This window comes from Pseudophryne corroboree, chromosome 6, assembly GCF_028390025.1.
Source record: "Pseudophryne corroboree isolate aPseCor3 chromosome 6, aPseCor3.hap2, whole genome shotgun sequence".
Lineage (NCBI taxonomy): Eukaryota > Metazoa > Chordata > Amphibia > Anura > Myobatrachidae > Pseudophryne > Pseudophryne corroboree.
In genome coordinates, this window is record NC_086449.1 from 134,677,278 (window position 1) to 134,693,073 (window position 15,796).

The following is a 15,796-nucleotide window of genomic DNA, read 5'->3' on the forward strand; positions in this document are numbered from 1 at the left end:
GAAGCACTGCAAAACATCAATGCTCTTTGTACCCGTACACCCGTGCGTGTGCATTGTGCCCCATACGCATGCGTAGTTTTGCTGTTATTTTAAATGATCGCTACGCAGCGAACATCGGCTGCTAGCGATCAACTCGGAATGACTACCTTTGTCTCCATATTCCTGCCACCAATGCATCAATCCTGGAAAAGCAAGTTTCTTCAATGTCCTCTCTAGAGTATTTCTGATCAAGACATTCAGATCTCATAACTCGCTCAGTTCCTCTGGCATTAACCTTAGTTTTCTAAGTTTGCAGCAATAAATTTGATAAGTGGATTTATGCAGAAACGGAGGACAAAAAAAAAAAAAAGTATAATCTAGAAATAGGTTTTATGTACAGTACAGTATAAAAGATAACAAATATTAAACTAAGACTTCATTAATCACATAGTGTGGATGAGCTGTCATTTATTGCAACCAATCAGATACTGGCTTTGATCAGTCAAGTGCATGTTTGAATAATGAAAGCAATTATCTGATGTGTGCTATTTATACAGTGTTATTAATTAGGACTTAAAATATCTCCATCACTAAAGAGAAATATATGATATCCGTCCCCAATCCTCATACCCCTCTCATGTTGCCTAGATGGATTGGAGTAAACAGAAGATGAAAACATTAGAACGAGTTACTGGGAACATTATAAAAGTTACAAGTATTATGTTATAAAGCAAAAATTAGGAAGCAAATATGCTCTAACCTTATGTTTTATCAACATGTATTGTAGGGGTCTATGTACCAATCAGCTCCTAATTGTCACGTTACAGGCTGGGTTTGAAAAATGACAGTTTAGAGCTGGTTGGTTGGTAGTTTATTTCCATCTACTTTATCTCTCTCTGAGGCTTAGTACATACGGGTATATTTACTAAGCCTTGGATGGAGATAAAGTACCAGCCAACCAGCTCCGTCCACTTTATCTCAATCCAAGTAAATAGACCCCTTAGACCCTAAAGTAATGAAAGTATAATGAAATGGTTATTATAGGACTTTGTCATCTTTATAAGAGATGGAAAGAGCTATACAGTATTTGTCTTGTTTTTGTAACATAATCCTGCTATTCCAGTGTACTGCTATTTCATGTAGAGTATGACCTAGTCTGCAGGTATGACATCATCAGAGTGAGGTATGATGTCACTGGGAGAAAGTCCAGCATCCAGTCAGAAACATGGCTGACAACAATAAAAATGGTGCAGACCTAACTCAAGACTGTCCTTAACTTGTGCAGAAATAAGCTTACATAAAGCAAAAAAAAACATCCCCAGTAACTTACTTGAGGTTAGAGTGTCTTAAGTGGGTATATAAACCTATAATAAAAAATGAACCATTATGAAATAAAACATTCATATAAGCATAAGTAACAGTTTTCATATCATGGCAGGCATTAAGCTGTATGAAATCCTCACAGGCTTCTGCGCTGCAAGCTTGGTTTGTCATCAGCTACTGTAGCTTGGCCTGAAAAATGTCTCGCCAGTGACCTTCATTAAGCTTATTGGCACTATGTCTGGTGTGCATAGGAAAAACATCTTCCTCTAATCTCAAATATCTTCAATTCTGATGAGTCTGAAACTTTTCCATATACATTTCTGAATTCTGTAAGATTTTATACAAGCCAACTTAATGTTCAGTTTAAATTAAATGAAAATTATGGGTAGAGGACATGTGGGGTAACAAGATGAGAAGGGTCTGAGGTATTTGGTGCTAATATGTCGCTGAAAGAGCCAGTTCACATTTATAAATACAGTTTTTGCATAGAATAAAATCAGTTCTCCTGAGCGACACTAAGAATCCTCTTCCTTCTCCTTGTGTGTGAGAACGCCCAGATCTTCCTTCTCATCATTGTACTCTGTTGCATTAACGTGGACCAATACTGGGCGGGAAAGAATCTTAAGAGCTTCAAGGTAACTTGGGGGCGGAGTCTGTGTGTTCTCCAGTGGGCGGGACAGGACTCGCAGTGCATGCATGTAGCTGGGAGGAGGGGTGATGGTGTTATGCAGGCGGAACCCATGAGGAGCCAGCAATGCATTCACTTCTGTCAAACAAATATGGAACAGCCATTAAATGCTCATTGTATGAACAACATTTATTTACAGATATTTTATACCTTTAGACCTGTTTTAATAAACATGATTATGTCAATGCAAATCCACTAGGGAAAAGTGCCCACTAAGGCTGGGATGAAACTTACCACTTGTGTCTTGGAGGATTGCTGGGGATGATGGAGGACTATGGCTTTCCTGGACAATAAGATTGGGGACCTCCCTGTGGTGAATGTTCCTCCGTGTCTGCATCTTACGTTGGTAGCGGGGTTGTTTGCAGAAAAGGGAGAGTACATTCTTGTGCAAACACTGAGTACAACCCTTGCAGGACTTGACTACTCGAACCCAGCAGAACACCACGATCATCAGGGCAGCAGCACATATTGTGAGCCACACGAGCCACGATTCCTCCATTCTGTGAGACAACAGACAAAACAGAGAGACAACAGACAACAGACAACAGAGAAAACAGGTCAGACATTACATGAACATCCTCTATCATACATCCCCTAACCATACGCTAACACACTTCACTTGACCATCCCCCGACACACATCACCTGACCAACCCCAGATACACATCTCTTGACACACATCACGTGACCACCCCCCGATACACATCACCTGACCACCCCCCGATACACATCACCTGACCACCCCCCGATACACATCACCTGACCACCCCCCGACACACATTACCTGACCAACCCCAGATACACATCTCCTGACCAACGCCAGATACACATCTCCTGACACACATCACGTGACCACCCCCCGATACACATCACCTGACCATCCCCCGATACAAATCACTGAATCGTCAAAATGTTGATTAAGCCACATGGTGAAATTGTCAAGATTAGCATTAGGATTAGAGAAATCTTGAAATTTCTTCAGTCTCAACATGACAAATGTCAACATGATGAACATGTCGACGTGTTCTCTGTTGACATATGACCATGTCAATATTCTCATATCGGCAATATGAATGTCGCTATGGTCACCTAATATACTGAACCCAATTATGGCACCATTGCCTGAAACAGATCACAGGACAATCTCTTATCAATTTTCATGGGAGATTCCTCTAACAAATGACACCTGACACACACCATGTGACCAATCCATGACACCCATCAGGGGTCCATTCACTGACACCCATCATGTGACCTTCCCATGATGCACACGAAGGGGCCATATCACATGAGCAAGCGCTGACAGAGCAATGGAAGGTACAAAAGCGATTAAAGCTTATGCAATAGCATGATGCAATGTATACATATGTTTCAGAACTCACAGCAAACAAACAGATCTTTCTATTTATGCCTTGGAGCTGTGTGGTCTATTACGTTCTGTCACTGCACATGAACTAATTTATAAACTACTGCAGTGCATATGGGCTTCTGGGAAAATATGAGTACCTGAGGTAACCAGGCAGTCTTAAGAGCATAGTAGACCCTGGGAACAGCAATGATAAAAAAAATAATTAACTTTCTTTCTGCGAGGTACATTGGGTTCCACAGGGAAAACATTGAGGGGGTGTAGAGTGGATCTTGATCCAGAAGCAGCAACAAAGCTTTAGCTGTCCCAAGATGCATTGGGGCCTCCTCTATAACCCCGCCTACAGGCACTGAGAGCTCAGTTTCGTTAACCAGTCCAATGCAGGAGAATGTGGTTCTTTGTGACTAAAATCTGCCTTCTGCAGATTTTAGTCACAAAGAAACACATTCTCACGACAGGAGAAGGAACCAGTGGCTAATGCCATACAGCCCAAAGAAGCTAGGTGCGTCAGGGTGGGTGCCCTGTGGAACCCAATGTACCTTGCAGAAAGAGAGTTAACAATGGTAAGTCTCCTTTTCTGCAGCAGGTTACATTGGTTTCCAAAGGGAAAACATCGGGGATGTCCTAAAGCAGTTCCTCAAGGGAGGGGACGCGACTTAGCGGATGTGAGAATCCGGCGTCCAAAGGAAGCATCCTGGGAGGCGAATGTATCAAAGGCATAGAACCTAATGAACGTGTTCACTGTGGACCACGTAGCCGCCTTGCACAATTGTTCTGCGGACGCGCCACGGCGGGCCGACCAAGAAGGTCCAACAGACCGAGTAGAATGGGCTTTGAAAGCTGCAGGAGCTGGGCGTTCAGCCTGTGCATAGGCTTGTGCAATCACAATTCTAATCCATCTGGCCAAGGTTTGCTTATTCGCAGGCAAGCCACATTTGTGGAAACCAAACAGGACAAAAAGGGTATCTGACCTCCTGATAGAGGCAGTCCTCTCCACGTAGATACGGAGAGCCCGTACCACATCCAAAGACCGTTCTTTAGAAGACAAACAAGAAGAGATAAAAGCCGGAACCACAATCTCTTGGTTAAGATGGAAAGAAGATACCACTTTAGGGAGATAACCGGGGCGAGTTCGAAGAACTGCCCGGTCACGGTGAAAAATCAAAAAGGGCGGACGACAGGACAAAGCGCCTAAGACTGACACACTCCTAGCAGAGGCAATAGCTAGCAGAAAAATGACCTTAAGCAGGAGGCATTTAAGGTCCACAGACTCAAGAGGTTCAAATGGAGACTCTTGTAGGGCATTTAAGACAACAGACAGATCCCATGGAGCCACATGAGGGACATAGGGAGGCTGAATCCATAAAACACCCTGAGGGAAAGTATGAACGTCAGGAATAGACGCAATTTTTCTCTGAAACCACACTGACATGGCCGATATATGAACCTTGAGGGAGGCCAGACAAGGCCTAAATCTAGGCCTTGTTGCAGAAAAGCCAAAAGCCTGGAAGATCTGAACGAATAGGCATCATAATTCTTAGCAGCACACCATGTGAAGTAAGAGTTCCAGACCCTGTAATAAATTCGAGAAAAACAAAAAAAAATTTCCCATGCACTCTGAGGGCTGTTAGTAACAAGAACTGTACACTATATAATAATAGCAAATGTAGAGCTCTTAGTTACATATATTTTGTAAAAAATATGATAAGCCTCCACGCTCTATTGCTGGAGGTCCCTAATACTAAGTATAAGTCCAGGGCGTGGACCCCACACAGTCAGCTCAGGCCCAATCACCCCAGGGCAGCACACCATTGAAATACTAAAGTATTAATATGTGTTAATAAGAAAGAAGCAGGAGCTATGGTGGTCATTCCGAGTTGTTCGCTCGGTAATTTTCTTCGCATTGCAGCGATTTTCCGCTAATTGCGCATGCGCAATGTTTGCACTGCGACTGCGCCAAGTAAATTTGCTATGAAGATTGGTATTTTACTCACGGCATTACGAGGTTTTTTCTTCGTTCTGGAGATCGGAGTGTGATTGACAGGAAGTGGGTGTTTCTGGGCGGAAACTGGCCGTTTTATGGGAGTGTGTGTAAAAACGCTACCGTTTCTGGGAAAAACGCGGGAGTGGCTGGAGAAACGGAGGAGTGTCTGGGCGAACGCTGGGTGTGTTTGTGACGTCAAACCAGGAACGACAAGCACTGAACTGATCGCACTGGAAGAGTAAGTCTCGAGCTACTCAGAAACTGCACAGAGAAGTCTTTTCGCAATATTGCGAATCTTTCGATCGCAATTTTGATAAGCTAAGATTCACTCCCAGTAGGCGGCGGCTTAGCGTGTGCAAAGCTGCTAAAAGCAGCTTGCGAGCGAACAACTCGGAATGACCACCTATGTGTTAGAAAGTAATACAAAAATAAGGGTGTTAGTAAAATACTCAAAAGAGTAGTATTAGTGGTAAAATAAGAGTGATACACAAGTGCTAAATAAATATTATGGCGTGCTACCCCAAGGTAGCCCGGTCACACCAGGCCTGGGGGGGTACCACTCCCCAAACCCACACACAGCATAATAATAATTATATCCACTATGGGTCATATAATTGCTTAATGTATGGCCACATGATACTGGAGGGAACACGTATGGCAGCCGAAAGTTCCACTGAATTGCCAGTGCGTCCACAAACGCTGCTTGAGGATCCCTTGTCCTTGATCCGAAGACCGGAATCTTGTGATTGTGTCGAGACGCCATCAGGTCTACATCTGGTAGGCCCCACTTGTCCACTAGGAGTTGAAAGACTTCCGGATGAAGACTCCATTCTCCAGCGTGAACATCCTGACGACTGAGTAAATCCACTACCCAGTTGAGGAGTCCGGGAATGAACACTGCCGATATTGCTGGCAGATGGCGTTCCGCCCAACGGAGGATTTTTGATACTTCCAACATTGCCATGGGGTTTTGAGTGCCGCCTTGATGATTTATGTACACCCCCGTGGTGGCGTTGTCTGATTATACTTGAAAAGGCCTGTTCTGTAATAGACGCAGGGCCAGTGTCAACGCATTGAACACTGACCGCAATTCCATAATGTTTATCGGGAGGAGAGATTTCTCCCTGGACCACCGACCCTGGAGAGAGTGTTGCTCCAACACCGCGCCCCAGCACTGCAGTCTGGCATCCTTTGTCAGGAGGACCCAGTTGGAGATCCAGAAGGGATGGCCCCTGCTCAACTGTTGGTCCTGTAGCCACCAGCTCAGTGACAGATGAACCTCCGGAGTCAAGAAGATCATTTGAGACCTGATCCGATGAGGCAGGCCGTCCCACTTGGAAAGGATTAACCTCTGCAGAGGGCGGGAATTAAATTGAGCATACTCTACTATGTCGAAAGCCAACACCATGAGGCCTAGTACTTGCATCGCCGAGTGTATCGACACTCTTGGGCGAGAGCGGAAGTATCTGATCCTGTCCTGAAGTTTCAGGACTTTCTCTGGAGACAAAAACAATCTTTGGCTGTGTGTGTACAGCAGTGCCTCCAGGTGCACCATGCTCCGAACAGGGACCAGCGAGGACTTTTTCCAGTTGATGATCCACCCGTGGGCTTGTAGGAATTGAACCGTCAGTTCCAGATGACTGTGGAGAACCAGTCATCCAGATAGCCGTAAGAACCAAATTTAAATCCCAACGCGGAACCGGGGGAACAAATGGCGGTTGAATTCTAAGTACTCCCTGAACGAATGTCTGGACCTCTGGAATGAGAGCCAATCCTTTTTGAAAAACACAGACAAAGCGGAAACCTGCCCTTTAAGGGAGGAAAGCCGTAGGCCTTTGGCAAGACCATCCAAGGCAGACAAAATAGGTCCGGTGTCAATCCGCGTTGCTCACACCAAGCAATGTAAATACGCCACACTCTGTGATAAATTCCACAAGTCACTGGTTTCCTAGCTTGGAGCATTGTGTTCACGACTGGACGAGACAAACCTTTTGCTCTTAAAATGCTGGATTCAAGACCCATGCCGTCAAAGCCAGACGATTTAAATCTGGGTCGCAACACGATCCTTGAAGAAGATCTGGTCGCAGAAGTAGATGGAAAGGTTCCCGACTACCATGTCATGCAGAAGTGTGTACCACTGGCGACGCAGCCAATCCGGAACAACAAGAAAGACTGGCAGGCCGGATTCGTTGAAGTAGACGTGGAATTAGAGGAATTGGCGGAAACACATATCCTAGGTGAAACTGCCATGGAGTTGTCAAGGCATCGATGAGTGTTGCCTGAGGATCCTGCGTGCGCGACCTGTATTGAAGCATGCCCCACAGAGACACTAGAGCAAGAAACACCTCCTGGTGAAGCTCCCACTCTCCCGGGTGAACTGTGTGACGGCTTAAGAATTCTGCTTCCCAATTTTCGACTCCCGGAAAGTGAATCGCGGAGATGGCCGGAACGTACTGCTCCACCCACCTGAGAATATGAGAGGCTTCCTTCATGGCGTGCCAGCATCGAGTTTCGCCTTGTCTGTTTATGTAAGCCACCGCCGTGGCGTTGTCGGACTGAATATGCACTGGATGACCCTGGACCATATTCTGTATTTGAATGAGAGCATACCGGATCGCTCTCAATTCCAAAATGTTAATCTTTAACTTCGATTCCTGACTGCTCCAGAGTCCCTGAAAGTGATGGGTTTGAAACAACGCTCCCCAACCTGTGAGACTGGCGTCCGTGGTGAGTAACATCCAAGACCAAATTGTGAACGGAGCTCCCCTGGTCAGATTGTGGCTGTGAAGCCACCAGTAGAAAGATTGACGAGTCTGTACCGACAACCGGCACAATTGTGGGTCCAGGTGAGGTCTCATCCGAGTCCAACAGCTGAGAAGTTGAGCTTGAAGGGGTTGGGCATGAAATCTGGCATATGGCACTGCCTCGAAGGTTGCTACCATCTTCCCTAACACCTGCTTGCATCTGAGAACTGAGACTATCGGCAATTGTAACAGCGCTCGAATTCTGGACCGTAGGTCCCGAATCTTTTCCTGAGGAAGAAACACTTTCTGACTCCTGGTGTTGAATAACAGTCCTAGAAACACCATCTTCTGAGAAGGAAGCAGTGACAATTTTGTTAAATTTATTATTCACCCGAAAGACTGCAGGGTGTTTATTGTGAGCTGTAAGTGCTGGTGAAGAACCGTCTCTGATGGAGCCTTGATTAGTAGATCTTCCAAGTAGGGAGTAATGTTGACTCCCTGACACCTCAGTACCGCCACGACATGGCCCATGATTTTTGAAAACACCCAGGGCCGTGGAGAGTCCAAACGGGAGAGCCTGAAACTGAAAGTGCCTAGGGCCGACTGCAAATAGTAGAAGATATTGGTGACCTGTGCAAATGGGAATATGTAGGTATGCATCCTTTATGTCTATGGAAGCCAAATATTCTTCCGGTTCCATGGACGCGATAATTGAACAAATGGATTCCATTCTGAATTTCTGGACAGAGAGATATGGATCTAACGATTTGAGATTAAAATGGGCCAAAACTAACCGTCCGGTTTGTTTACGAGAAAAATACTCGAGTAAAAGCCTTGACCTTTTTGTTGGTTGGGAACTGGAAGAATCACTCCATTGTGCAAAAGCTTGGCCGTCGTTTGAAGGAGAGCTTGCCATCTGGTTCCTCAAGGTCTAAAATATATCCTCGGGAGATGACTCCTGTCACCCACCAATCTGGTTTCGGCAGGAGCCACACTTCCCTGAACTGTAGTTACCGAGCCCCGACCACTAGTGATCCCTCCGGAGACCTCGAAACGTCATGCAGCAGGCTTTTCGGTAGACTTGATGGCTGGTCTACGAGTTGCCTGTGTTCCTATATCTCTGAATGCCCCTCTTCGAGGAAATTTTTAAAAGGCCCGAAAGGACTGGAAACTTCCTCTGCCCTGAGTACGAAAGGACCAAAACTTTGTGGGTTTCGGTTTTTGAGGAGCAACAGGAAGAAAGGGATTCTTGCCTCCAGTAGTATTGTAAATAATCTTTGTTAGTTCCGAGCCAAAAAGAAACTCTCCTTCAAAGGGCACGGCTGTTAAAGTCTGTTTTGAATCGGAGTCAGCGTTCCAAACCCGAAGCCAGAGCGATCTTCATGCTGTTATAGCTAAGGCAGATACACGGGATTGTAGCGCAGCAGAATCCAACAAGGCTTCACCTACATAAGTCAAAGCTTCAGAAATTTGTTCCACCAATTCAATAGCCTCCGGTGGATCGTCAGACTGCATTCCAGCCACCACTTGTGCTAACCAGTCATCCACGGCCTTAAGAACCCAAGCGCCAGTGAGGATTGGACGTAGAGAAATACCTGATAGGAAAATAGAGGCAATTCTTAAATCTACGTTTACTCTATCTGTAGAATCCTTCAAGGTAACGGATTGTACTGAGGGAATAACCGTAGCCTTCGCAAAGTGTGTAATAGGAGCATCTATCTTTGGGGTTGTTTCCCAAAATGTTGTGTCCTCCTCTGCAAATGGATACAGAAATCTCAATTTCTTAGGGGCCTGAAAACGAGAATCTGGTTTAAGTCAGGGTTCTTTAAAAATATCGGCAAAATGTGAATAGGAAGGGAAGACAGCTACTTGTCTTTTCTGCCTTTTGAAAAAGGCTGTTGAAGTCTCTGCCACTACCGTATCCTGGAGATTAAAGGGCCCCATACACTAGGACGATAATATCCGATTTCATCTGATTTCGGGCATTCGGCCCGATATATCGTGTGAAATCTGGCATTTTGGAGGTGTTTCCAATCAGATGCGCGTTCCCGTGAGCATCGGATCGGATCCTCCAGATTGAATGTGCTGCACAGTCAATCATGTCCGACCCCGCAGGCATGACTGGGATTGCCCAGGATCGCCCAAGATACATCGTATGCAAAAGGACAGCATACGATGTATCTTGGGCAATCCTGCCCCCCGGGAGGCTGTCGGGGTGATCGCCTGCGACATGTCAGACGGACATGTTGCGTAAGTGTATGGGGCCCTTAAGAGTCTGACGAATGACTTCTATCAGTAATCTAACACCTTAGCTGGTAGATAGCTCCTCCTCATCCCAAGCCGAAGCATCCTCCCACTCGGGGTCTACTTCACCTTCCTCTAAGGGAGAGACTACAGAATCTAACTCCTCCCCTGGGAAAGTTAGAGCGGGTAACGGCTGTGGACGTTTAGTGGCAGACGTACCCAAAGAGGTCACTATTTTGTTCAAGGACTGGGCTAAATCAGAGAGACACTTGCCCATATTTTTCGCCCACAGTGACTCCTCGGGAGTCTGACTGGAATCAGCACTCGATCTGGACTTCCCGGCTGGTCCGCTACTGGCGTTCCAGAGCATGTAGCACAGAGAGTACCCGCATCCGTGCTACCTTTTGAAAGTTTGGACCCACATTGTTAACATGCAAAATAAACAACCGAGCCTGCCTTCCCTTTTAAATAGTTGTCCGGCTTATTGGCCATAGCTTCTTTTTCTTTTTTTTTTTTTGTTACTATTGGTCCACTAATTCAGTAATAAGTAATAAAAAACCTCCACAACGGGGAATTAGAACTAAGGAAAAACTCCCATATAATAATGTGTCTAAAACACTAAATACCCCTCCGGTGTGAATAACAGGGTGAGATAGGTACTAACAGTGAACCCCACAGTAAGTAAAGGAGGTATCTCTAGAGTACTGTAAATAAAGGCAGCCCAAAATAAATACAGTGATACTAAGAATACTTGCTATAGCCTGGTCCCCCTCTGTAATAAACAAAGTGAGAAGCACTGCATGTGTGGGAGTGTGTATCAGCTGCGCAGCATCCCCCGTGCTGAAGCGCCTCCAGTGTGTAGAAGATGGTGCCTGGAGCTTCAGACCTCCCACAGAGATAGAGGGCGGATGTGTGCGCTGGACTAGGAAGGTGGGAAGCGTCTCCTTCCGTCTCACCACCGCTGCAAAAAATGTCCTTCAGGAAAAGGACCGCGCCAACACAACCCGCCGCCCGCGGCTCCCCTTCAGTAAAAGAACTGCGATCGTCACTGACAGTCTGGCGGCCAGCGGGAGGACTTCACCCCCGCACCGCCTGAACACATGTCCGCTGCCCTGAAAAAAGGCAGCGGTAAACATTAATGTACACAGCGCCGCAGGTCCCCCCCAAGGGGGGGAAGGGGGGGGGGGATACAACACTGAAAAGCTGCACAACAAAAGGAACAGCCCAATGCTGCCAATGCAGAAAGTGGCTGTCCTACCTGAGCCGTGCCTCCTCAGATTCTGTCCGGATAGAAAGCCCCAGTGACCGGAGTATGGTGACCCTCCAAAGGGACTAAGTACCTCATAAAACCAAATAAAACAACAAAAAAACCTAACTAAAAACAAGAGGTAAAGAAACTGTGGGGTATATTTACTAAGGTCCCGATTTTGACCGAGATTACGTTTTTTCTTCAAAGTGTCATCTCGTGAATTTACTAAGCAAAAATCTCGGCAGTGATGAGGGCATTCGTAATATTTTGGAAGTCCTAGGAAAAAATTACGAATCAATACACCATCGGTCAAATACGCCTGCAATTTGGTAGAAATCGGTCATTTACTAAAAAGTGCAAATCACAAACACTGCCGACAATAGCCAAACACTGCCGTGCTGAAATACAATTCGTGAAAAAGTGCTAAAAAAAAACAGACCTGCTTTTTTTCCCCGTGTTTGGATAGGCATGCACGGATCCATGAGATTCGTGCATGTTTATCAGTGGGAAGGGGATGGGAAAGTGTTATTTTTTTTTTTTTTTAAATGCGAGGGGTCCCCCCTCCTAAGCAAAACCAGCCTCGGGCTCTTTGAGCCGGCCCTGGTTGAAAAAATATGGGGGGAAAAATGATAGGGGTTCCCCCATATTTAAACAACCAGCACCGGGCTCTGCGCCTGGTCCTGGTTCCAAAAATACGGGGGACAAAAAGTGTAGGGGTCCCCCGTATTTCTGAAACCAGCACCGGGCTCCACTAACCAGATACATAATGCCACAGCCGGGGGACACTTTTATCTAGGTCCCTGCGGCCCTGGCATTACATAACCAACTAGTCACCCCTGGCCGGGGTACCCTGGAGGAGTGGGGACCCCTTCAATCAAGGGGTCCCCCCCCCTCCAGCCACCCAAGGACCAGGGGTGAAGCCCGAGGCTGTCCCCCCCATCCAAGGGCTGCGGATGGGAGGCTGATAGCCTTTTTGTAGTGTATGACAGGCAGCACACGGCAATGTTACAATGTAGCGCCTATGCGCTCCATTGTAACCAATGGTGGGAACTTTGTGGTCAGCGGTGAGGTTACTTTCGGTCAACCACTGACCACAAAGTTCCCACCATTGGTTATAATGGAGCGCATAGGCGCTACATTGTAACATTGCCGTGTGCTACCTGTCATACACTACAGGAGCACACAGCCAATCAGGAGGGTGCCACAACGTGGCGCTCCCTGATTGGCTGATGGAACCGTCTTAGACATAAGTCAGAGGGGGTTCCTGGCATTCGGGGAAAGGGGTCCCATGTGAAAACATGGGGCCCCTTTCAGTGCGAGGTCGGGTGTCCGTTTTGTTATTTTGCAAAGTACGTGGATTACAAATGGATTAAAAGAGGAGCCTTCTACACTGGATTTTGTGAGTATAATTTTTTCAACAGGTACACCATGGATTCTACATGGAGAAGAGGACCAACCCTCGTGTGAACATAGGTAAGTATGTGTATATGGAGGTGTGGATGTATGTATTAAAGTTATACTTTCAAGGTGTGTGTCTTCTGTTTTTATTGGGGTATTTTTTTAGTAGTAGTACTACAGGTACCAGCGGGCCTGGTTTTCCACCGCATGCTGGTACTTGTGGTTCTCCAAGTACCAGCTTGCGGGGGAGGCTTGCTGGGACTTGTAGTACTGCTACTAAAAACAATATTCATTTTTTGACAAAAAGGCTATCAGCCTCCCATCCGCAGCCCTTGGATGGGGGGGACAGTCTCGGGCTTCACCCCTGGTCCTTGGGTGGCTGGAGGGGGGGGACCCCTTGATTGAAGGGGTCCCCACTCCTCCAGGGTACCCCGGCCAGGGATGACTAGTTGGTTATGTAATGCCAGGGCCGCAGGGACCTAGATAAAAGTGTCCCCCGGCTGTGGCATTATGTATCTGGCTAGTGGAGCCCGGTGCTGGTTTCAGAAATACGGGGGACCCCTACGCTTTTTGTCCCCCGTATTTTTGGAACCAGGACCAGGCGCAGAGCCCGGTGCTGGTTGCTTAAATATGGGGGAACCCCTGACATTTTTTCCCCCATATTTTTTCAACCAGGACCGGCTTAAAGAGCCCAAGGCTGGTTTGGCTTAGGAGTGGGGACCCCACGCAATTTTTTATTTTATTTTAACACTGATTACAATTTTTTAAAAGGTGCACAATGAAGCCCAGCACGGATCTCTCAGATCCGGCCGAGATTCATTGTATTAAAGTCGGCAGTGTTTGACAAGTCACTCACGTAAAACACTGCCAAAAAAAACGAATGACATCGACATCGGTAAATCCGAAAATGCAGAATACGACAGCTTAGTAAATTAGTCGTCATAAATTCAAAAAGTTGCAACTTTACACTTTCGATGTCATTCGTGATTGAACTTTGACCTCAAATGGGAAAATACGAATTTTAGTAAATATACCCCTGTGTCTGTACTCCACAGGCACAAAACTAAAACTGAGGTACTGTTGGTCAGGCTGAAGATGGGAGGGGTTAGAGGGGGGAGGAGTTAGTTTTCTATAGGTTCTGTGCCAAACTCCTTTACCACACACTCTAGCCCAGCAGATAAGTGCGCAGCGTCCCCAAGATGGATGACGGAGAAAAGCTCTTTTCAGGGCTGCCTAGCATATCCCCACCTGTTAGTGACCTGCTCTGCAGGCACCAACGTAAAAACTGAGCTCCAGTGCCTGGAGGCGGGGTTATAGAGGAGGCGGTGCAGAGCATTCTGGGAACAGTCAAAGCTTTAGCCTGTTGGTGCCTCGGAATCAAGATCCAACTGCACACCCCCAATGTATTCCCTGCGTAATCCCAGTGTACCCCGCTGCAGAAAATACAATACCTGCGAAAAGAATATGACAAGGTATTATGTGACTGTAACACAGTAAAATATACATATGTGATAAATACTGTGTAATACTATATTATTTGACCCAAATGCACCTAGCCCAGGGTACAAAGTATACAGTAGTGACGGTTACTGTATATCTGAGAAACACTGAGAGTGAAACCACACAGCAGATACAGGCACACAGTCACAGGCAATGCAGAAATTATTATCACAATAAAGCTGTACTGGACTATTATAAATATATATCTCAGCGCGGTCCGTTACCGGATAATATATCAGAATACTTGTACAACATATTCTGTAAAGGTACACTTTTTCTCAGCTAACGCTGTATGTATCGAGACATGTAGGATACTCAAGTGAATGTAAAGTCACAGCTCTGTATACAGATGGCTTTACATGGGAGACCTTGCCCTGCAATCCCAGAGACCAGCTGCTGCTGCTATGCTGTAAGATAGCGCCCAGTATCTCTGTGAGGGAGAGTGTGAGGCAGCTCCAGGGCGGGAATCTGCGAGAAGATGGTGCCCTGAGCCGGGGGGACGGGCTATAGGTCAAGTGCCGGCTCCCCTATGCTGCACTTCCACGCGAGCCTTATTAATGGGGCGTTAGTACACCCGACCTGTACACCCGACGCTCAGGTGGTCTAGTGGGGTCCCTGCCCAGTGACAGTGTCCACACCAGCGCCGCAACCCGTCTCCCTAGGTCGCAGACGGAACGCGATTTAAAGGCGGGTTCAGCCTGGGGGACCCTCTTACCTCCTCCCCATAACAGCCACGCGAACCAGGAGAGCGTCTGCGACTGTGCCTAAGCCGGAGCGTCTCCGCCACAAGTACTCGGGAACCAGGCCGCGGGAGTATGCAACGCCGCTTGGGAGGTGATGGAGCTGCAGCGCTGAATGTCACACAGACATACAGCGCTGACAGCCCAGAGAAGAAATCTTTCAGAAAAGCTTTTCAGGGCTGCCCAGTGTAGCCCGCCTGTTAGGTGACCAGCTACTGCAGGCACCAACTCAAAACTGAGCTCTCAGTGCCTGGAGGCGGGGTTATAGAGGAGGCCCCAATGCATCCTGGGACAGCCTAAAGCTTTAGCCTGTTGGTGCCTCTGGATCAAGATCCACTCAGAGCCGCATGACTAAATTACGATGAATTCCGGGAGATTCTAGGTACTGCTAAAAGTCCTTCATCTACAGATCGCAGTAAGTGAGTTGGACAGTATGGGGTCGGAAGCTGCTTCAGGTACCTTGGGCCCTGATCATATAGTGCTTTGAAACTCCGTAAGCCAATATTGGAGATGATTCGCCATCTTACAGGCAACCAGGGAAGGGAGTAGAGGATGGATGTTATGTGGCTAGAACAGCCTGGC

The 15,796-nt window shown here is 46.8% G+C and overlaps 1 protein-coding gene across 1 annotated transcript in view; it reads right to left on the reverse strand.

Annotated features, from left to right (window-relative positions):
* Positions 1-352: 352 nt before the first annotated feature.
* Positions 353-15,796, reverse strand: part of LOC134936690 (scavenger receptor cysteine-rich type 1 protein M130-like) — a 63,995-nt gene continuing 48,551 nt past the window's right edge. The window contains exons 7-8 of the mRNA XM_063931869.1: positions 2,225-2,490; positions 353-2,068 (exon numbers count right to left, since the gene is read on the reverse strand). Coding sequence (XP_063787939.1) covers positions 1,818-2,068; positions 2,225-2,490 — 517 coding nt within the window. The 3' untranslated portion in view covers positions 353-1,817. The remainder of the gene's footprint in view (positions 2,069-2,224; positions 2,491-15,796) is intronic.